General features: G+C 44.6%; 1 protein-coding gene across 3 annotated transcripts in view; it reads right to left on the bottom strand.

The window, feature by feature from the left end:
- Positions 1–920: 920 nt before the first annotated feature.
- BACH2 (BACH transcriptional regulator 2) overlaps positions 921–21,993 on the bottom strand; it is a 333,757-nt gene continuing 312,684 nt past the window's right edge. For all 3 annotated transcript variants that reach the window (XM_012750877.2, XM_076003110.1, XM_012750878.3), the window contains 2 exons: positions 11,764–11,970; positions 921–7,141 (listed from right to left, as the gene is read on the bottom strand). In XM_012750877.2, coding sequence (XP_012606331.2) covers positions 6,659–7,141; positions 11,764–11,970 — 690 coding nt within the window. In that variant the 3' untranslated portion in view covers positions 921–6,658. The remainder of the gene's footprint in view (positions 7,142–11,763; positions 11,971–21,993) is intronic.

Raw genomic sequence — 21,993 nt, 5'->3', positions numbered from 1 at the left:
CATCAAAATCTGACACAAACTAGGAAATACACTTTTTTAACTGTTCATTTTGGTCAATGATGGACTGCATATAGGACAGTAGTCCCATCAGATTATAATACCATATTTTTACTGTACCTTTTCTATGTTTAGATAGCACCAATACTTACCATTGTGTTACAGTTTCTTACAGTATTCAGTACAGTAACATGCGGTTCAGGTTTTTTTTTTTTCCTTTAGTTTTTTATTTTAGCGTATTATGGGGGTACAAGTGTTAAGGTTACGTATATGGCCCATGCCCCCCCTCCCCCCGTGGTTCAGGTTTGTAGCCGGGGAGCAATAGGCTATACCATATAGCCTACTGGTGCTGTAGGAAATACCATCTGGGTTTGTGTGAGTACTTTATGATGTTTGCACAAGAACAAAATTGCCTAAGATGCATTTTTCAGAATGTATCCCTGTCATTAAGTGACATGTGACTATACTTACTACCCAGCCATAATTCTAAACTCCTTTCCCTGCAGCTCATTGTATCTTGGTGTTGGTTTAATGCCTTTTTCTTCATTTACTTTCATTTGGTTTTTTAAAAGTTAAATCTTTTATTTTGATATAATTGTAGATCACATGCAGTTGCAAGAAACAGTATGCTTCAGTCAGTTTTCCCCAATGGTAACATTTTGCATAGCAATAGTACAATGTCAAAACCAAGATATTGGGTTTAATGCCTTTGTCTACTCTCAAAGGCACTAGGGATTTTTTAAATTCAGAATTTAGGAATCACATTAGCATTGTCAAGTTTTTAAGATTTCTAATGAGATTAATCAGGTATCAGGTAAGGGTACAAACTAGAGGAAGAGAAAGGGCCCCTTTAGCAAAAAAGATTTCCTGAGGCTTCCTGCTCTGTAATCTGGAACTCAGGGATCAGAGGCAGAGAAAATCAATTTACAATGCATAATGATATGTCTTTATTTCGTCAACAGAAATGGTGTCTAGACAAAATTCATTTAACACTAGCAATTCAATTGAGTGAAAATTTTTTTTTTTTGCACAATAGTGTATTTACAATGAGTAAATGAAGTTTAAATTCATTAGTTCATAGCAATGTTTTTTTTCCCCAAAAGGTAAAAATTCTTAGTTACAGAGAATAAGCATCAACAGCCTTTCATTTTTACAATAAAAACCACAAGAAAAACCACAATCACTTAGAAAAAAAATAAGGACAAGCCTAAGAACTAGTACAATAAAATGATGCATTGAATTAAGTTACATTAATCGCATAGAATCTGTGTAAAAAGTATGTAGAAAAACACCTGATGTAACCTGTTACAGTCGTTGACCAGTTATGAGAGGTACAGAGGGTTATACAGGTAGATATGTGTGAAAACTGTCCGTATTGTTCGACCTGGGGAGGAAGAGAAGAGGGGATGCAGCCCCTTGCATACACTGAGAAGACCCTGTTTTGAATATGGCCTCTGGAGTTTGTAAGGCATATATTAGAGGTGCACTTGCATCAGACTGGTTCTGGAACAAATTCTCACAGGCCCTCTTGGCCTCACAAGCAAAGGCGGTGCTTGCCTTGAGTGGCTCCCTGTGTCTAACAAGCACCTGAAGCTCCCAAATGCACATGGAATCTTCCTGATTACTCACCAGAAGTGCCATGTCTTCGATGTCAGAGCGTGAATGGGCATCCCAGCATTCGCACATGCACGATGCACTGTTAGGACTCAAGCGGAGGTCCCCCTCTGTCTCCAGGCATGTTTTGGTAGAAGACTTAGCATCAATCTGTAGGCAAACCCCTCTTTGTCCAAGTCCCTTCACTCTTTCCCAATGTACATGTCTGATTATCCCCATGGGAGCATTTGGCACTGAATTCGAGTCTACCTGAAATGAATGGTCTTTGTGCACTTCTGCTTCTAAGAAGGGCCAGTGTTTTTATCTGAGGTCAATAAACTGGAATGAAAGTGAAAGTCAGAGTTGTCTATCCATTGCTTGATAGCAAAATGCATACACCATGTCACAACATAAATCAAAGCTATGAAAGTTGGCCTCTGCAACCAAGTGGGAATTCTTCACAAAATGGCAGCATCATTTTCATATTACAATTAAAATGCACTGATAATCATTTGATATAAATACTATCTCCCAGGATGGAGTGTAGGAAAATACTATAAACTTACTTTTCTTTGCAAGTAATGTTTTTGCACCGTCTGTTGAATAACTTATCCTTAATCTGCCACAATAAGTCTTTTCTATGTACAAATACTATTTGCACACACTATTTGTGTACAAATAAATTCTATTCTACAGCATCAGTCTTTGATGCTTGGGTCATGAGATGGCTCGGGCAGTATTATAAACATACACTTTGAACACAGAATGCCTCCATGCACACAGACTTCCTGTATGAATACCAGCCCCACACAAGGCGTTGTATTGTGGACTGACTTGCCAGAAATTGAACTTACAACAAAATCCTCAATTTTGGGAAGAGACACTAACTCATGATACAGTGGATAGCTTTATTCCTTTTTTAAGAAAATCTTGTTCTTTACTCTATTTACAGTGATTTGAGGACCAAACTTGATTCTCGCTCCCTTGTAGATCTGAGACGACTCCTACACTGTAAGCAACAGTGGAGCAGAGTTTGAAGTCAGCTCCTAGTTTAAATAGGGCATAATGTATAGAAATAGGTGTCCAAAGGGGGATTTGAAAAACTTTGCAGGCGGCTTTTACTCATTTTAAGAGGATTATGCTACTCCGTAAGATCTAGAGCAGCTTCCTGGGACAGGATTTTTCAGTTTCTTAAAAGGCTTATCATATTCAAATGTTTGTTTGTTTCTTCTTTTTCTTCTTGAATAACAACCATAAAATATTAAAAGCGAAAGTGTGGGTTTAGGCCTCTTGACAATAGTATTAAACTTCACATTGTGCACACTTAACTTTAGCCAGTCCTCTCACGCAGTCCTGCGGCTGGTCCCGGGCTCCTTTTGAAGGAGTAGTGGCAGTTGGCATACTGATCGCTAGCCTTTTTTTTTTTTATTTCCTTGGAAAAGCAATACAAGGATTACATCCAAAATTATAGTGCATCTTAAAAGCAGCATACCTTTAGAAAGACAGTTAATAAATTACTTGTACAACATACAAAATAATGTTTTCTACTGCAGCATCACCTCTGACGCCTGAGTCATTGTTAGGAAACTCAGAAGAGAAGTAGCAGGATGGCCTAGTAATTTTGCCAGTTTTTTTTTTTTTTTTTAAGCTTTTGTAACTGTTTTGTTCCAGAATCAGTATGTAATGAAGTTCAATTTTATTCAAGGCACCCCCAGATAACGCAGAGAAACAAACACATATAGCAAAGCACTTGCCTGCCCAAAGCCTGACCAATTTGGATGAAGGGAGGTTGTCTGGAGAAACAAGTAAGACCAAGGCAGATCCCAGGGGAGGGCTAGACTTAGGTGGGATGCTAATTAGTCTCAGGGTCACCTCCACTGGCTCTGCCCCAGCAACCATTCCTACCCCAGCCATTTAGAGAGCCCAGCAGGCTGTCACTGGGATCCTTCTAAACAGCCCATGGTGGGAGGGTCCTTAAAGACACAATTCAATGTCACCAAATTGGGCGAACACTGTTCCTTGCTATTCACTTGCTTTTCATGTTCATAAAAGGCATGGGGTTGACTAAAGGATCTCAGGGAAAGGAGACACAGGCTGGGTTTTAAATTCCACGTGAGGCAATTTGGATTCCGGTCCCCAGCAAGTCCTCCTTTCGAACCAACCCAGAAATAATTTCGACAAGCACATAGTTCAGAACAGTAAAAGACACACACACGTCACATGAACAACTGCACAAAGCTAGTCACTGTTCACGGTGGAGAATGAATGAAATAACTTGTTAAAAAATCCCTAAGAAAGAGAAAGACAGTTTTTAGAGCATTGCGTCTAACCAGTTCCTATGGCAGGGGTTGGTGGGAGGAGGAGAGAGTTAGGGGAGGAATAAAGAGACTCCAGCCCTCCCGGAAATGGCTGCCACCCAGGTCTGGGCTGAGGAACCACAGAAGCCTGGGGAAACGGGTGGAATGTGGTCAAGACTACTAGTTGCACATGAGTTGTCACCAGGGTAAATCATGCCAGGAAGCTGGTTTGGACCTGGTTATGATATGAGCAGAAAACATTCCTTTTTTAAAAGAAGAGAAGAGGTCACTTAAAAAGGCAACAAGAGAGTTAAAAAACAAAATACTGTCCGCTGACTCCTCCATCATAACACATACCTGTTAAGTATCACGTGGTTCACATTGAGTTTAAATTCTAGCTGTCACCAGTTTTCTACAAAGGCAAACTCATGGTGAAGCACAGAACTGTTCTACTAGGCCAAGAAATTCCAACAACCATAACAAAAACAGTAGCTCCAACACAGAGCTTTATCAAAATCTGTCTCACACATACGTACATACACACATGAGAAAAAACAAAAACCCAGAGGCAGGTTTTAAAAGTGGAACCATTTTAAAAGAAAAGCCTTTTTTTTTTTTTTTATCCTACTGCATGAACCAACACATTTCTGGCATTCATACATATTTAAACATTTAGCGCTAATATTTGTACAGAAAAAAGTTAATAATACTAAAACATATGTTACTATGATTTCACTTTTTGCCTACATCATATACTAATTTCCCCTTTTACATGCAGCTTTAATATTGTCCAAACAATGGCACAAATAAAGAAACAAAGTCAACCATCTATTCCCCACTGCCCACCACCCCATCCCCACATCAAACCGCCCAGGACTCTCTTCCCCAGCCAGGCTGGAGTGGCCCTCAGCACTGAGGCCGAGGGAGGCCTGGGACCATCGGAGGGAGGGAGCTGATTCCTCCTCCTTTGGGGCACACCTTCCTGTAAACGTGCCCAGGGGCCCACACGGCCCCAGAGCCAAGGGAAGCTGCTCTCTCTGGGTTGCAAGCCAACCAGTTTTGCAGCAAGAGAAGAAAATTATCAAGCGAGGGGAGGGTACGTGTGTGACTGGGGAAGGAAACAGGGAGGGCTCCTGGTGATGTCTCGTCCAAAGCCTCAGAATGAAGTCTGCCTTTAGACAAGAGACGGGCAGAAGAACCTCAGAATACAACTCAAAGCATCTGGAGAAGGAAAGGAGAAAGAAATGTGTCAGCCCGTAGAAGGGATGGCTCTCAGGCTCGAGTCTGCCCTGCTCTCTCCTACACTGGGTGAGCCCCAGTAACCCGGGCACTGCCCCTTAAGGGCAGGACCCTTGAGGCTGCGGTTCAAATCCCCTCAGGCAAGATGTCCTGGGAGGCTGATCCTGGGTAGGAGGGCAGGGTGGCTGGCCAGCCGTGTCCTTCAGAGGAGAAGGTTCTACTGCACAACATTTCCAAGAGCAGGCTGAGTCCTGACGAAGTGTTGAAATGAATGGGACTTACTCCCTGGGTGAGAAAACAGTTCTAACTGGATTGCTAGGAGCCAATGCCTGCTGAGTTCTGGTCTAAAAGCATGGATTCCTGCTGTTTTGATGGACTTTTGAGTGAGCTGTCCAAACTCTCCCCACTTAGGAATCTGAACATCCAGCATCAACTCTGAACTCTCTATCTGCATTTAAACTTTGCTTAGGGAAAGGTGGGGAGGAGGTGAAATATAAAAATATTCAAGCAGATTACTGTCTACACATCCTAGGATGAATTCATTATTTGGCAAGATTGTTTTTCCTACATAATTATCACCTGAGTGCTTTTTAATTAGCTAAAATGTTTTACTTTTTAACTAAAAGCAAAGAATATACAGTATACTTGAGTTATACTGAAGTTACAACTTCATTTAAGAAAATAGGTTTGACCCAAAACTCAGTGCAAGTGGCGAAGTTGACCATTACTGTACAGTATCTGCAAGGAAAAAAAACAAATCCCCCAAAACAAAAAACAAACCCACAATGCTCAAATGACACCATTTGGTGGGGCCCAAACCAAACCAAACAAACAAACAAAAAAGGTCCAAAATAAAACCTTGAAAAAAAAGCTTCCAACATTGAATTTTGTCCATAAATAAGTACAATTGAATTGAACTGCGAAGCAAGAAAAATGACCATGTTAACAGTTACCAATCTAGTTCTAGCATCAGAGACAAAATAAGAGGAATGTTGGAACCTGTTTATAAATGAGAAATGAAGTTTCCAGTTTTAGGATGAGAAAATTGAGGCATGCAGGACTTTTGCATATGGATATATATATTTTTATATATATTATATATAATATGTACAGTCTAGCTATAAAACTTTGATGTGTATAGAAGCTGTCTTCAATGAAAAAAATTGAACATTCAGAAGAAATTCCTGAGATAGGGTTTGTGACATGGGCCACTGAGAAAAAAAATCCGTGGTTGGGTCCTAGAGGTGTTGTAGTCTATCCCTGTGAAGACTGAATTAAGCCACAGACAGACAGTGTCGCCACTGTCGTCTTTCCTCGCCTGAGCAAGGGGTAGCACCATTGTGAAGGTAACTATCTAGCACTCCTGCTTGAAGAAGGAGGGAATACTTCGGAACAGTATTGCTGCTAAGACCGCTGTAGTGTGCACCAATTTCGTTCTTGGTTCTTCAAGACAACAGATGAACAGTGCCACAGGCTGGCTGAAGAACACCTGGATGGGAGAGGTGTGAGGACTGGGAGGCAGATCCGAGTCATTAGGTGAAATCTTTCCTGGGCTGTTCGTCAGTTGTACACTTATCAGTCATTTCCTGGCAGAAGTCCACGGTCACTGTTTGGCTTCTGGGTTCAAGAGGAGGTCCTCTCTCTGAGAAGGTTCCCGGGTCAGTGCCGTCCAGCCTCCTCCCGGAGGTACAGTTCTCGGAGGCGTTGCTGGGTGCCCAGGAGGGCCCGGGGGGAGCCGCGCCGGGCTCCAAGCAGCAGGGCACATTTTCCCCCACTGCACACTGGGAGGCTGCAAGGTTCTGCTCGACACCCAAGGGTGCGGGGTTAACACTGGAGGCTGTGGGGAGATCCATGGGTCTGAGGACAGGGCAGTACCGGTGCAGAGCTTGGATCTGCTCGGGGCTCTGGATATCTCGGCAGACTTCCTGGGAGAGGCAGGAGAAGTTGTCCAACAGTTCCCCCATGCACGCTTTCAGCTGATTCCTCTCTGACAACAGCTTCTCTTTCTCGCACACCTGGACAACAGACGAGAAAAGACAAGGTTCCATCAAGCCCTAAGTGGAGGACACAAGGCCTTGTGTCTGGGGGTTTTCCAGTCCCTGGTTCTGCATCCTACATTGCAATGTAACTCATGGATGACCAGGTCAGGGTCTAGAAACGTGAAAGACGCACGTCCATGGAGCCTGGACACACGCTCCTGCCCCATGTCCTAAGTGAGCCACCCATTTGGAGGTGCTGCTGATGTCTCTTCTTCCCTCTCTGAGGCCCAGGCAAGCGGCCAGCAAACCACCACCAACCAAAAAACTTCAGGGACTCAATGTTCTGGTTTCCTGGAAATTTGGGGTTTGTAGAGAATTAACTGGAACGCTCTGACTCCCAAATCTTGTGGTTGAAAACCTCCCCCAAATGAATCAGGTTGCCATTTCTGAAGGACAAAAATGGACTAATTCCAACGACACGACATTCTGAAAAGGCGAAACTAAGGGGATAAGAAGACCAGGTTGCCAGGGCTCGTAAAGGTAGGGAGGGATGAGCAGGCAGAGCACAGAGGATTTCTGGGGCAGTGAAACTGGCCTGTGTGACACTGTAACGGTAGACAGACGTTATCATACATTTGTCCAAACCCGTAGAATGTACTGCACCAAGAGTGGACCCTGATGTAAACTATGGGCTCTGGGCAGTAATGATGTGTCAGTGTAGGCTCATCAGTCGCTGCACAGGTGCCACTCTGGTGGGGGTGCTGATAGTCGGGGAGGCTGTGCGTGTGGGAACTCCCTATATATTCTGTTCAACTTTGCTGTCAACCTAAAATTGCTCCTAAAAAACTGAGTCTATATTTAAGAAAACTAAACCAAAAAAGTCAGCCATCAGCAATTCCGTATGGTTCAACCTAACACCAGCAGGCTCTCTGGCCTGGGTAGCAGCTTTGATGGACCATGGCGAATGCCCTTGGGGACAGCTGGGAGGTGAGCAGCGAACCTCGAGTGGTGACTCGCGCTGGGCGTGGAAGGGGGAACAGACGCGTGGAGCCTGAGCCTTCACGTCCCAGCCCAAGTTCTGAGATGTTTCCCCCTTAAACAAAATCCTACAGATGCTCTGTGTCACTAAAATCCATCACCCCATGGGACGGATGAATTCATTCCCAGAGAGGAGAGTAACTAAGGGTTACCATCGTATTTGTGGAGGAGAGGTGAGGAGGCTGAAGGGATGAAGAAAGTGGCCCTGGCAGCAGGGTGAGGCGAGTCCTCACCTACCCTGGGCCTGCGGTCGAGGTGAGGATGGGAGATAAAAGGAGGGGCGGGTAGATGGAGAGCAATGGGCACACGACACGCCCAAGGGCCGGGTCCCCTACGGGAGCTGCACACGCCGTAGCACAAACGCAATCTGGCAGGCAGCGTGGGCGTGTGTGTCGGAGAGAGATTTACTCGGGGAAAGGGCACCTGCTAAAATATTTATAAATTTATCAAGAAAACATGTTTTAAACATGAAAAATAAACAGATGTACGAGTACAACTCGAGAGAAATACATTATGCAAGGCTGCAGCAGCTGAGCGGCGGGGGCGTGGGAGACGGGAGAGGGGAGGGTGCGCGGGCCCCTGGGGACCCCGCGACACGGCAGCTGCCCGCCCGCCAGCACCCTCCCCACCACTCAGACCAGGGTGATAAGAAACAAAGCACATCTGGGAGGTCTCCTTGGGGAAAGAAATGTTATATACGTGGCCATGCACCCTGGACCTCCCTCCTTTCAACCTGGAAATCTGCAATGTGGGTGGGGGGCGACACTGCTGGGCATCAGGAGAGGAATCCCAGGTTCAATTCCAGCCCATCGTCTCGGCCAACGCACTGACCTCTCCAGGCCTGCTCATCGGATAAATGCTCCCGGCCACTGTCTAGGGGGAAGAAAATGAGGTGCCCTACATGGTGGTGTTTTGGCTCTCTGCAGGAAAGGCAGTAAAAATCACACCTTGGTCAAGAGCATGAAGCTCTAAGTCACTGATGAACACACTGATGGGCATGTGGAACTCTCGTCAGCACTGACGCGCAGCGTATTATTTAAGGAGTTGCCCCAAAGTGGGTGGAGAACTAGGAGGTGCCCTCTTGGTTTATCAGTGAGCAAAGTGCTTGAGATATCTGCCTGGTGCGTGGCTTAGATTTTATTTGCGCAGTGTTGCAAAATCACGCCGAGCAGATGCTAACTACTAAAACCAGGCATTTCTCAAATACGGGTGATCGCAACTACTCTACTACTTGAAGAGGAGCGCAGGGCAAGAATTACTACAGACATGTGTCCAAGACCTGATATACTCACAGCTGGTGGGCTCAGCTACCTGCTCCCAGTGGGCCTTCAGAAGACCCACACTCTCCAGCAGGCATGCCTCCTTTCCTTATGTGGTTTAACTTAAATTTTCTTGTTGTTAAGACATTACAGAAAAATTTTAAAGAAAGAAGAAATTCATAATATCCATATCTAAAGAGTCACAATTTCCAGTAAATTTTAGGGGCAATCTGAGGGGCATTCCCTCAGAGCCCAACACTGGATATTCAGAGATGATCAGGATACCGTCCTTGCCCTTGAGGAACCTAGAGTGGAGGGCCGGGGGCTGGGGAGACAAGCACATACGCAGATAATTCAAGACTAAGTGATAGGCACCAAGCCAGCGGTCAGGTCAGGCTTCCAAGGGCAGGTGCCCGGCCTGACTGGGAACTCGGGAAAGTTGCCCTGCTTCCTGGAGAGGTGATTAGTGACATAACTCTTTTTTTTTTTGAGACAGAGTCTCACTCTGTTGCCCGGGCTAGAGTGCCGTGGCGTCAGCCTAGCTCACAGCAACCTCAAACTCCTGGCTCAAGTGATCCTCCTGCCTTAGCCTCTAGTCTCCCAAGTAACTGGGACTACGCAGGGGTCCTCAAACTTTTTAAACAGGGGGCCAGTTCACTGTCCTTCAGACCGTTAGAGGGCCAGACTATAGTTTTAAAAAAAGTATGAACAAATTCCTATGCACACTGCACATATCTTATTTCGAAGTAAAAAAACAGACGGGCAAAAGCACCCGCATGTGGCCTGCGGGCCGTAGTCTAACTACGCCTGGACTATAGGCATGCGCCACCATGCCTGGCTAATTTTTTCTATACATTTTTAGTTGTCTTGCATTTTTTTTTTCTATTTTTAGTAGAGATGGGGCAGGGGGTCTCACTCTTGCTCAAGCTAGTTTCGAACTCCTGACCTTGAGGGATCCACCCACCTCAGCCTCCCAGAGTGCTAGGATTACAGGCGAGAGCCACCACGCCCGGCCCATAACATGACTCTTAAACAACAGAGCGGGTCAGAGAAGCAGAGGAATGCCCAAGGCAGAGGGAAGGGCATGGCACAAGCGCAGAGGTGTAAGACAGCAGGAAAGGTGGGGGCACTGCAGGCAGTCTGATCTTATCGTGGGTCAAGCCCTAGGAAGGTTGTGGGAGGTGACGCTGGAGGAGCAACTACAGACTGTGAACCTGAGGGCAGGGATCCTGCTAAGGAGCTTGGGCTTGACTTTGCTGGGGAAGGAAGCTATGGCACACAGGCAGATTTTCCCTGCTTGGTGGGCATTAATAAAGAAAAAAAAAAAAGACCCTGAAGTCCAGGGATCTCTTGATGATAACACATGCCATTCCCTTGTGCTTTTCAAACATCTCATCCTCGCTCTTAGGTTCTCATCAGGACAGTGGCTTTCCATGAGGCAGAAGACTGTAGCAAGTAGTCTGAGGACCCAAACTTGGATCAGGATCACAGTATGCAGCCTCCCTCTTCTTCAGCTTGACACGGACATGGCACCTGAGACAAGTGTCCAGTATTTGGCCAACAGAAAAGTTGAGATGAAGGAGGGCGACCCCTCGATTGCCTTCAAAGCTACAACCAGGAGCAAGAGGCCGCCTGCATGTATTTCCTGTAGCTTAAGGTTGCTTCTCAAGGAGAAGGAGTGGGGGCACGTAGCTCTGAGTATGGGGAGGTCTGTTCCCTGAGACAAAACACTCCCAGGCACAGGAAAGAGCAGGCAGTCACTCTGAGGCAGAATTGCAAGAGCAAGGACTCTGGGGCTGCAGAGGGCACCGTGAGATCATCCGGCTGAGCAATGGGGGAATCTATCTTTAACCTACACTCTTCTGCTGGGAGGCAGGAGAAAGCAGTGGTAAGAAACATATAATCCGCAATCACACACTTGCGTTTGCATTCAAGCCCTACTGTGTACTGGGAAGTTACCTAATTTCTCTGCGTTCTAGTTTCCTCCTCTGTAAACAGGATAAAACAGACCTTAAGTCATAGGGTGAGTGTGAGGATTGAATGTGATTCCACAGAAACAGTTTAGAAGACTACCTGGCCCACAGACGCAGGCAATAAACACCAGCTATTATTCTATGTCAACTAGAAAATAAAAAAGAGCTACCTTTATAGAATGGCTGAAGGAGGTAAAATATTGACAGACTATGGCACACCTGCACTACACACACCCTGCAGATGTAAACCTATTATTGCTGTTGATAAATCTGTTTAAAAGTAACCCCAAACTTCCCTGAAGGGTGCCCCTTCTCTCTACTTTTTCAACCTTCACTGCTGTAACTTTTCATTAATTCTGGCCACTTCGGGTTGCTGATCACAACTCACCAATTTGCGGATTTCACATTCTAAATTCTGAATACAGTCCAGTTTCCTCTTGCGGCAGCGCTGGGCTGCGATGCGGTTCTTGCTGCGCCGCCGGACGTCGTGAATGAACTCTAACTGCTCTGAGGTTAGCTTGTGCATCTTAATCATCATCTGGAAATCGTTCCTTGGAAGATCTGTGATTTGATCTACAGGAAAAGGAAGTTTGACCTGAAACCAAGAATAACAGAATATGAGCATGGCAGGTGGATTTTAGTTTTAATTATGGAAGGTTAGACATCAAAAAATGGTACAACCTCCTTTTTAAGATGACCAAGTAATATAGACACTACTGAAACCAAGTAGTGATGAATTCTTTCCTGTTCAAGTACAAGTAAGATGTAATATTTGGGTAATCAAACAGAATTAAGAACACATAAATGTTATAATGTTATCATGCCTGAGATTTTTGAAGCAGAAGGCATGGAAAATATTGGAAAATGTGTGATCTTCCACTGCTGTAGCACTCTCGTAAAGACTCTATAGTTAGCTGAAATCTACTTCCATAAGATACATAGCCTAACTCAATGAAATGACAGATTATAGGGAGATAACAAAAGACTTATCTAAAGTACTTGAATGAAGAGAGCCCCACATATCTTGAAGATGTTGGAAAAACACAACCATCAGTGTGAGTCTTAGTTACAACAGCATCAGGGCGGGACAAGGAGATAACCTGGATGGGCTCCACCAGTGTGGACCAGGAGTCAAAAGAACTGGCTTTAATCCTCCTCACCAGTCATGAGACCTCAGGCAAGTCATTCTCTTTCTGAGCCTTAATTTCCTCATCTGAAAAGTGGGGCATTTTTTTTTCTTTTTTGCTGTATAGTGTTATACAAGTGTTTGGCACGTGGCTGATTGTGTTTTCCAAAAATAGCCATCCCATCTCACATTTTTTTTTTTTTTTTTTTGTGACAGTCTCATTCTGTTCCCCGGGCTAGAGTGCCATGGTGTCAGCCTAGCTCACAGCAACCTCAAACTCCTGGCTCAAGCAATCCTGCTGCCTCAGCCTCCCGAGTAGCTGGGACTACAGGCATGTGCCACCATGCCCGGCTAATTTTTTCTATATATTTTTTTTAGTTGGCCAATTAATTTCTTTCTATTTTTAGTAGAGACGGAGTCTCACTCTTGGCTCAGGCTGGTTTTGAACTCCAGACCTTGAGCAATCCGCCTGCCTCGGCCTCCCAGAGTGCTAGGATTACAGGCGTGAGCCACTGTGCCTGGCCCTCACATTGCCTTTTACCATGTAATGTTGACATTCCTTTACTAAGAGGTAGGATGACTTTTCCTGCCTTTTGACCAACAGAATGCAACGGAAGTAATGACGTGTAATTTCTGAGGCTAGGTCACAAAGGGCACTGCATCTTCCCCTTGGGCCTCTTACACTGCCTGCTGGAGGGAACCAGCTGCCATGACTTGAGGACATGTAAGCAGCTCCGTGGAGAGGCCCAGGTGGAGAGGAGCCTGCAGCCAACAGCCAGCATCACCTCGCCAGTCTTGTGAATGAGCCCCCTTGGAAATGGAGCCTCTAGCCCCAGTCAAACCTTCGGATGAGGCAGCTCCAGCCCACATCTGACTTCACCTTTATGAGACAGCTTGAACCAGAGCTGCTCAGACGGGCCACTCCTGGATTCCTGACTTGCATTTACATGTGTCACAGAAACTGAGAGAGTTAAGTTAAGTGATTACTGTCTTAAGCCAGTAAGTTTTTGGTTTACTGTGCAACAATAGAGAAGTGATGCAGGGACCTTATCAGCAAAATTTCTACTTTCAAAGTCTTGACGAATCAAGGTAAATTAAGCATTATCTAAAGAGAGGATACCAGTTTCCTGAGGCTGGATCTGTGTCCTCCCTGTATTGTTAAATGCTTGATTATAACCCTATTGCTGTTTGAAACATTTCCTAAGAAACACAACCCAGGAAAAGGAGTGCCTATAAAAGCTCCGAGTGCAAAAGGTGAGGGGTGAACCCAGACTGTCTATCTCTAGGGCCTCCTCGGCACCCACGAGGTGAAGAACACGGGTTTGCACCTTCGAGCAGTTTGATACCATCCTTCCCAAGGCTCTTGATAATTCGGGGGCTTTGGGTGCCCTTCTGGTCCTGCTTCTGAAGCTCCTGGAAAAGGAAGGTTCCATGTTGCCAGGCCAAGAGATAAGGTGTTTCCCAGCTCAGTCTGCTTAATCCTCGCTTACACGTGAGTCTGCCTCAGACAGCCAGCAGATGGCGCTACAAACCCAAACTTCCTTCAAGTGCTGGCCCAGCGCTAATATTCTGCAAACAGGAGCCAGGCGTGATTTAAAAATTTTCCAGTAGCCACATTAAAAGAAGTAAAAAGAAACAGGTTAACTGATTTTAATAATGTATGTTATTTAACCCAATAGAGCCAAAATGTCCAACCTGTAGTTTAATATAACACAATTATTGAGATAGTTTACATTTTCCTGTGCTAAATTTTCAAAATCCAAAAAGTATTTTGTCTTTACAGCACGTCACAATTCAGATGAACCACACTGCAGGGACTCGACAGCCTTGTGCAGAATGTGGCTGCTGTATGGGACAACACAGCTCTAGAAGACAGAACAAATGGACTCAGTGTACCCGAGGAGCCTGAAAAACACACAGGCCTGGGTTTAACGGATCAAAATATTTTTGGGAGAAGAAACCAACTCTCGTTAGTATGCAGATGCTGCATTGTTAAGTCTGTGTTCTTCCAGGGAGTGAGAATGAAGATATCTTATCCTAAGCTCAGGCTTTTTCTTTGGTTGCGTCAGACGCAGGCAGACACGAGTCCTGATGCCGGCATTCGTGGCTAACCCCCATGCACAAAGGCAAACATACTAAATGATCGTTTGATCACTTTTCCGTGCTTGGGTGCGATTTCTTTGTCAGTTTACCTCACAGCCCTCAGATTGTTTGACATGGCATTTGCTGAAGGCTCCCAATACGGGTGCTCTGATTCACCTTCCGCATGGTGAACTCTGTCCCATGACACCTGCAACATTTTGGTCCAAGAAAGCAAAGCCGCAGCAGGGCACAGGACACCACTCTTAGCTCAGCCCCGCTCCGACTGCTAGATGCAGGCAGCCGGGACAAACGGCTCCTTGTTATGGGCTCGGGAAGGGCCTTTGTCCGCGAGGCTGTGTTTGCACAGGGCTTAGAATGATATGAAAGAATGTTTGATTTCCCTTTTATGCCCTTTGGATAACAAACAGACACTCGGATCCTGGACGGTGCCTCAGTAACACAGAGACCTGTCTGTTGGAGACACGGATGTTTCGACACAGCAGAGGTTGTGGCACTTTAGGGGCTGGTGGAGTTTCCCTCTCTGCTGACAACAAAGCCATTCCGCTTCTGCTCTCAATGTGTTTGCTTACTTTCAGAAAGAAAACATACCTATAGCTCAGGCTACGCGGGAAGTCGAAAGGGCTTCTGTACCAACAGCTACTGTATTTAAAATCATCTAGACAGTGAATATAAAACACTAGGGAAACAGGACAGAGGACTGCCAGGAAAAAGGAAAAATCAACAATGCTAGTTTCAAAGTCCCTGAAGTAAAAGGCCATATAAAATTTCAGCAGATCTGTTGCAACCCAAGCTGCTTTTTAAACAGGGTCAGAGGCAAAGAAGAGTCAGCTGTAGACTTTCTTCCATGTGAAAAAACTCCCACTCGTGTTTCTTGTCACAAGTTTCTGTTACCCTCCAGCAATGGAGGGCTGGAGGAGGGGGGGACTCCCTGATGTGTTCTTGGCAAGGCACAGTGGGGACTTCACCACATCCATTTGTTGTTTTCAGAGCAGTAGGTTCAAAGCCAAGGGGCATCTCCCCCAGAAATAAGGAGCAGCCACCAATCCTTTAGTACCTTGGAGAACATTCTTCTCACAGGCTCTTGGCACTCAAACATTGCCAAATGGGGCTGAAAAGTCAGATATTGCCTCTTGGCCTTGGAAAGTTGATTGAGAAGTGTCAAGGGGCTCCTCTCTTTCTTCTAGAGAATCATCACATATAGGCACAGTAGCACTTAATATCTTGTGTACTGTGCCTCCCCACACTTACTCTCCCAGGATTTCACTGCTCAGCAGTGCTTGGTTTTCATTCACTTGCCCCTCATAAATAGTGCAAAATACCCAACCTGCCAAGATGAAAGAGTCCTGCCAACCACCTGTCTGAATGGCCGCATTATACTCGGCCAGCCACACGTGGCTCGGGGTGAGCAGGCTGTATATAAAGGGAAGGGCATGTGGGATTTGTGGGTGCTGCTTTGGTTCTCAGAAGAGGCTCAGAGAGGCAGGGGTAGCCACTGAGTCAGCAAGCCAAGGGCCCAACAGGGCAGCAGGGGGCGGTGCCACAGTTTGCACGATAAGCTACTGTTGATTTTACCCACTCCAGCAAAGTGCTGACTCGTCGCTTCCCTCTGGAACACTACACGGGAAGGGAAGAGCAGCACGAGAGGCGGGTTTTCAGCATGGGACCTGCACTGCCCTGCTAAGCAATGACCAGAGGAGGGTTAGATCTTCTGGGGGTTCCCGCTCTTCAGCAGTCAATGAAACTGATGGTCCCTGCAGTGTGCCCAGGAACCTCTGGCCTCAGGAGGTGGAAAAACGTAGGAGAAAGATGACGGCTGGAGGGTGCACAAAACCTAAATATGCCTCCTCGTGTGCTGTCTGGCTGCAGGCTAGACCCCGAGATGCCAGCGCCTCCTCACCAAACAGAAATCACTCCCACTCCTTCTCCCCACTGCCAACCACTACCCCATTCTGTAGCCCAAAGCATCAGCCCCTTCCTCCCTATTAAAAAAATCATTAAAAAATTATATAATATGTATAGTTTCTTTAAAAAAAAAATTCAAAGATGTATCAAAAAAGGGCAAAACAATTTCTACCCCCCAAATGATGACTCTCTTGCTCTGGAGAATTTCCCTGTGATCTCTGTTTTCATATTTTTCGTGGAGCTGTTAACAGACGGTACTGTATCTGTCTCACCTCATCATGCCTCCTAACGCACACTTCGCTTGCCTGGTGTTTCTGGTTTGCGTGGTGAAGGTTATTAGAGAAGCAGGATGTCGCTGCTAACTTCTCAGAAGAAGCCAGAAACAAGCATCTACTTCCTCCAGAAATTCCAGTGGAAGACTGGTTTGTGAATTATTTTTTCCTATCTCATTTCTTGGTTTTTACTACCAGATGTTGTGTGGAAGCTGCAGGAACAGGGTCATATCAACACGATACCCTGAGGCAAGGACGGTGTGGCCAGCTCCTCAAAGCCTTTGACACCTGTGCTCTTACAGTGCCCTCAGATCCCCATGAGTTGTCTGGTGGAGGATGCCCATTGGAGGATAATTCCGGAGCTGCTGGAACTGTGACGGCCAGCTCAGGCTGGGCAGAAGCCAATGACAAAAGCTCCCCTCCCAGACCAAGAAATGTTTCCTGTACAATTGTATTTCTACATTCTATTCTCATGGCCCAGATTCTGGCATAAATGCAGGACACCTGGGATTTAGTCATGATACTGCAATTAATTAGCTGTGTGAGCTCAGGCTAGTCTCTATTCTCTCTGTCCTAAAGTTCTTTGAGGATCTGTGAGTCAGAGGGAGATAATACCTGCCCTACTTAGCTTATAGGGTTGCTATGAAGAATAAAATTGGATAATAGGTGGAGAAAGTGCTTTGAAAAGTTTGAACCTCCTTATAAATATGAGGTGCTATTATTTGTTTGTCAGCCCTATCTTTCTTTGTCACATGGTTTCTTATTCCATACATAGTGGGCTTTGGAATTCCAGACGCTAAGAATGTTCTTCTAGACAACATGAAAACACTGTTTTAATTAGAAATATGGCTGCCTTCTACGCTGCCCAGCAAGGATTCTTTTTATTAAGCAGACCAACTACAGAGACTTCTGAAAACATGGCTGATCCACCAAACCACAAAAATGACTGTAAAAATTTTACATACAACATGTGTCTCAAAGTGTTTGGGTGGGAAGAGTTAGAGACAGACATGGCTGTTCTATACCATTTCTGTGTTTGCTCTGGATCTAGTTTTCATTTTTTCTCTCTCTCATGCACACACACACTCAATCTAATATACTTTATTCCTCTTGACATAAAACATCTTAATAAAGCAAGCCCAACTAAATCGATACTTTTGGCTGTGCAAATAAACTATCTAGGTGTTTCTTTACTAAAACCCACAATTAATTAGAAATGCTTTAGGTACAAAACTGTCTTACTAAGAAGCTTACTACTTGGAAAATGATCGTGACATTTCTATAATCTTCAAAATTTAAAAACAATCCTGTAAACCGCACTGAGATACTTCACACATCCTGGATGGCTATACTAAAAAAGATGGACAATAACAAGTGTTGTTGAGAATGTAAAGAAACTGGATCCCTCACACACTGCTGGTGGGAGCATAAAATGCCACAGTGACCTTGGAAACAGTCTGGTAGTTCCTCAAAAGGTTTAATGCAGAGTTTTCATATGATTCAGTAATTCCATTCCTAGGTATATAATGAAGAGAAATGAAAACATATGTCTTCAAAAAACTTGTACTCAAGTGTTCATAGCAGGGTTACTCTTAATAGCCCAAAAGTGGAAGCAACCCAAATGTCTCTCAACCAATGAATGGGTCAACAATATGTGGCATGGATCAACATAATGGAGTATCATTCAGCAATAAAAAGGAATAAGGGACTAACACATGACAAGGTACATCAATGGCAGGGGTGAACCTTGAAAACATTATGTTGCAGTGAAAGGAGCCAGACACAAAAGGCCATATATATTGTTAAGATTCCATTTGTGTAAAATGTCAGAACGGACAAATCTATAGAGACAGAAGGTAGATTTGTGGTTGCCTGGAGTTGAGGGCAGCAGGCAGTAAGGAGTGACTGCTAATGGGTACAGTGTTTCCTTTTAGGGTGATGAAAATGTTCTGCAATTAGCTAGTGGTGATGGTTGTATAACATTGTGACTATATTTAAAAACCACTGAATTGTTCACTTTAGTAGGGTAAATTTTATGATGTGGGAATTATGTCTCAATTTAAAAAAGCAGCCTGTGTGAGACATACACATCTAAAATTCAAACATTACAGACATACATGGAAATGAAGCTTTCCCTACTCTCCCTCTCCCCAGCGTTGCTTCCAATTTCATCTTATTCTCCACACTGATTTTATTTATACAGTATGTATATTTATGAAACAAAGTAGGACCTTGTTGTGCATACTGTTCTGTGACTTTTTTCACTTAACATGACTTGTTCATTTTTTTTCCATCATTGGAAGAGAAAAATTCCCAAGCTGACTTCTTAAGGAATATAACAAACCCAGAAGTCACAAAGAAAAAGACTGATACTTTGACTACACAAAAATTAAAATTTTCTCTATAGAAAAAAGATACTATAAATAAACAGACTAGGAGAAAATCCAGGCAACATTTATGAGAAAGGGCTAATATTCCTAATATTAGGGATCAACGTTCCTACAGATTGATTTAAAGTTAAACAGCACAAAAGAAAAGTTGGCAAAGATGTAAACTGGCAATTCATAGCAATGGAAAAATAAAAGTTGAACACACACAAAACAAGATGTCAACTTTAGTAGTAGTCACCATTTTTTACCCATCAAGTTGGCAAAAATTAAAAAGACTGGTGACTACTAGTACTGACAAGAATAGAGAAAATGGACACTCCTAAATTGCCAAAAGATATGTGAATTGCTACAACTTCTTGGGAAGGTAATTAGGTAGTATTTAATAAATGGGCATAACCTTTAACCCACCTATGGGACTCTAACCCACAAAAATAAAAGCACCACTACTAATAATGTGTTGACAAAAGTGTTTACTGTGGCAATGTTTATAAGAGGGAAAAAAACCGGAAACAACTGAAATGTCTGTTAATAGGTACTACCTGAATGAACTGTGATCTATAAGAAGCATGGATATTAAGGAAGCACGTGTGAGCCCTATGTGATTGACCTAGAGCCAAGCACACAGTGGATATAGCTATGTGAAAAAAAGGAAGTTGAGTAATTATACAGTATAATGTCATTAAAATAAAACCCAAACCCCTAGAGATGTGAGTATATATTTGTATATTGTTGTAGGCACAGAGAAAGCCTGCTAAGTGTGGTATGTTTGGGGCTCGGTATGTTGTGTTCTACTATTTAAAAGAAAAGAAAGTAATTTTAAAAAGCTGAATTATGATAGAGACCAACATTGTGTTAATTCAAGCTTTTTCAAAGCCAGGGAACAATTTTTAAAAAGGATGGGAGAAGTTCATGTTTATGAGATGGAAGAGCTACTTAATATGGCACAACCAGAACATCATACGGAAAATAAGGTATGTTCACACTTTTCTTTGATCTAACATTTTGGAAGAGAGACTGGGAAAATGCATCTAAAGTATTAGGCTGGTGGCTGGCCAGGACTAGGAACCCTTTTGGTTTCTGACTCTGGTGTCTCCTTGGGGTTCACTTGGAAGAGAAGACACCTAGACCTCATCTGAGAGCAGATCAAAGTAGCCTCAGCTCAACAAATGCTGGCTTCTTCCAGATCAGTTCAAGAAAACAGGTTGTGACTCCTGGGGAAGGATTTGCCCTCAGCATCATTACTGGGGAAGACACTTCCACCAGCGTCCAAGTATTAACTCCCAAAAGCAAGTTATAAACTTTAAGAGCAGCAGTCATGCTAAGTCCCTGAGACAGTTCTTGGAGAACCTAACTTCTACTCTAGGAATGCTAAACTGTCAAATTGGGAAATTTGCTTTACTATTAACTACAAATTAGCTTTACTATAACTATCCTCCCCAAAATGTACTACCGAGAGGGGCTGCGATCCCCAAATGGCATAGTGTTTTGGTAAATGTCTCTTCTTTTGCTGTTAAGGCATGCAAACAACAGCTTCTTTTTTTGGAAAGTAAAAAAATTAAACTATTTTTAAAAGCAGGGGTATTTCTTGAGGGGAGACTAATCCTGGTCATGACTACTATATAAGTTGAATGAGTGTCCTTTTAATTGAGTCACTATTTTCAGTTCTAAGGTAGATAACTGATACAGCCCAACACAGAAAAACACACGTGCTCTTCTTGTGACACTGAGTTCCAAGAAGTGACTCTAAGCTGTCTTTTGGGATATTAGAGGGGCAAAAGAAGATGCACCTGAAACTGACGGTTTCAATGAACATATGCAAATGTCACAAAAACACAATCCATTACACTGAATGGCCAGACTCCTCTTAAGGGAGAGACAAACAGCAAAGACTCAGGCGTCTGTCGTCTTCTCACCGTGCCAGTCCTTGGTGAGACAAATCATGATGCAGATAAACTGGGCCCAGTGACTAGCCTTCCACAGTGGGCACACTTATTAACAGTTGCAGGCACAAAAAGGGAACCTCACAAAAGCTGTGGCCAGAGGGAAAGAATGAGCGGGGAGAGAGAGTACACAGTCTTTCACCTCAGTCCTCTCGGGTCAGGGACACAGATGTGAGTCTGGCTTAGGGGATTGGGCACGACCCTCCATCCCGAAGGGCACATGGCGTATTCAAATGAGACTAGTTCCCATTCCCATTTCCTTTATTATTTCTTTTTGTAAATTAGATCCGTTCCATGTTTCTCTGCCTTTCTCTACTTCTGCCAGGCAGCTAACAGAAATGCAGAAACCAGGCTAGAGATTCTAGCTAGCAGACAAGGGAAAGTGACCACAGGGCATTTCTGCAGTTGGCACAGGGAACCGTGGAATCTATTTTCAAAACATGCCCGAACTAAAACCTCATGCGCTTCTAGCCAATCTTGCAGAGGCTGAATAGACCGCACGTGGCTCTGTGCAAAGCCACCTCGCCCCGTGTGGCATTTCAGCTGTCTGGTCAGGTTAGCACCCCCTGCCTCACACAGGCTGCGTCCAGGCCGCGCAGGCGGGCATGAAGGGCGCTGGCCTGACGGGGACCACGCTTCACTTCTTCCTGTGTTTTGTGGCTACACAGCTCTCAGGAGGGACTCGTCCCTGGGTTCTCGCACTCCTGCCCCTGAGGCGGTCCCTGACGCGGTCCCTGACGCAGGAGGCAATCTCGGGTTGGTCCCCTGTCAGTCAGCAAGATGGTATAGCAAATGCCAGGTCATGACTCAGCCTCCCTCGGGTCTTCCCAGGGAACACTCACGCTACTGGGTTGGTGGGGACCTGGCGGGGGGGGGGCTCCCAGT

Source organism: Microcebus murinus, chromosome 5, assembly GCF_040939455.1.
Source record: "Microcebus murinus isolate Inina chromosome 5, M.murinus_Inina_mat1.0, whole genome shotgun sequence".
NCBI lineage: Eukaryota > Metazoa > Chordata > Mammalia > Primates > Cheirogaleidae > Microcebus > Microcebus murinus.
The sequence above is the reverse complement of the archived record's forward strand: the minus strand, read 5'-3'. Positions and strand labels throughout refer to the sequence as shown.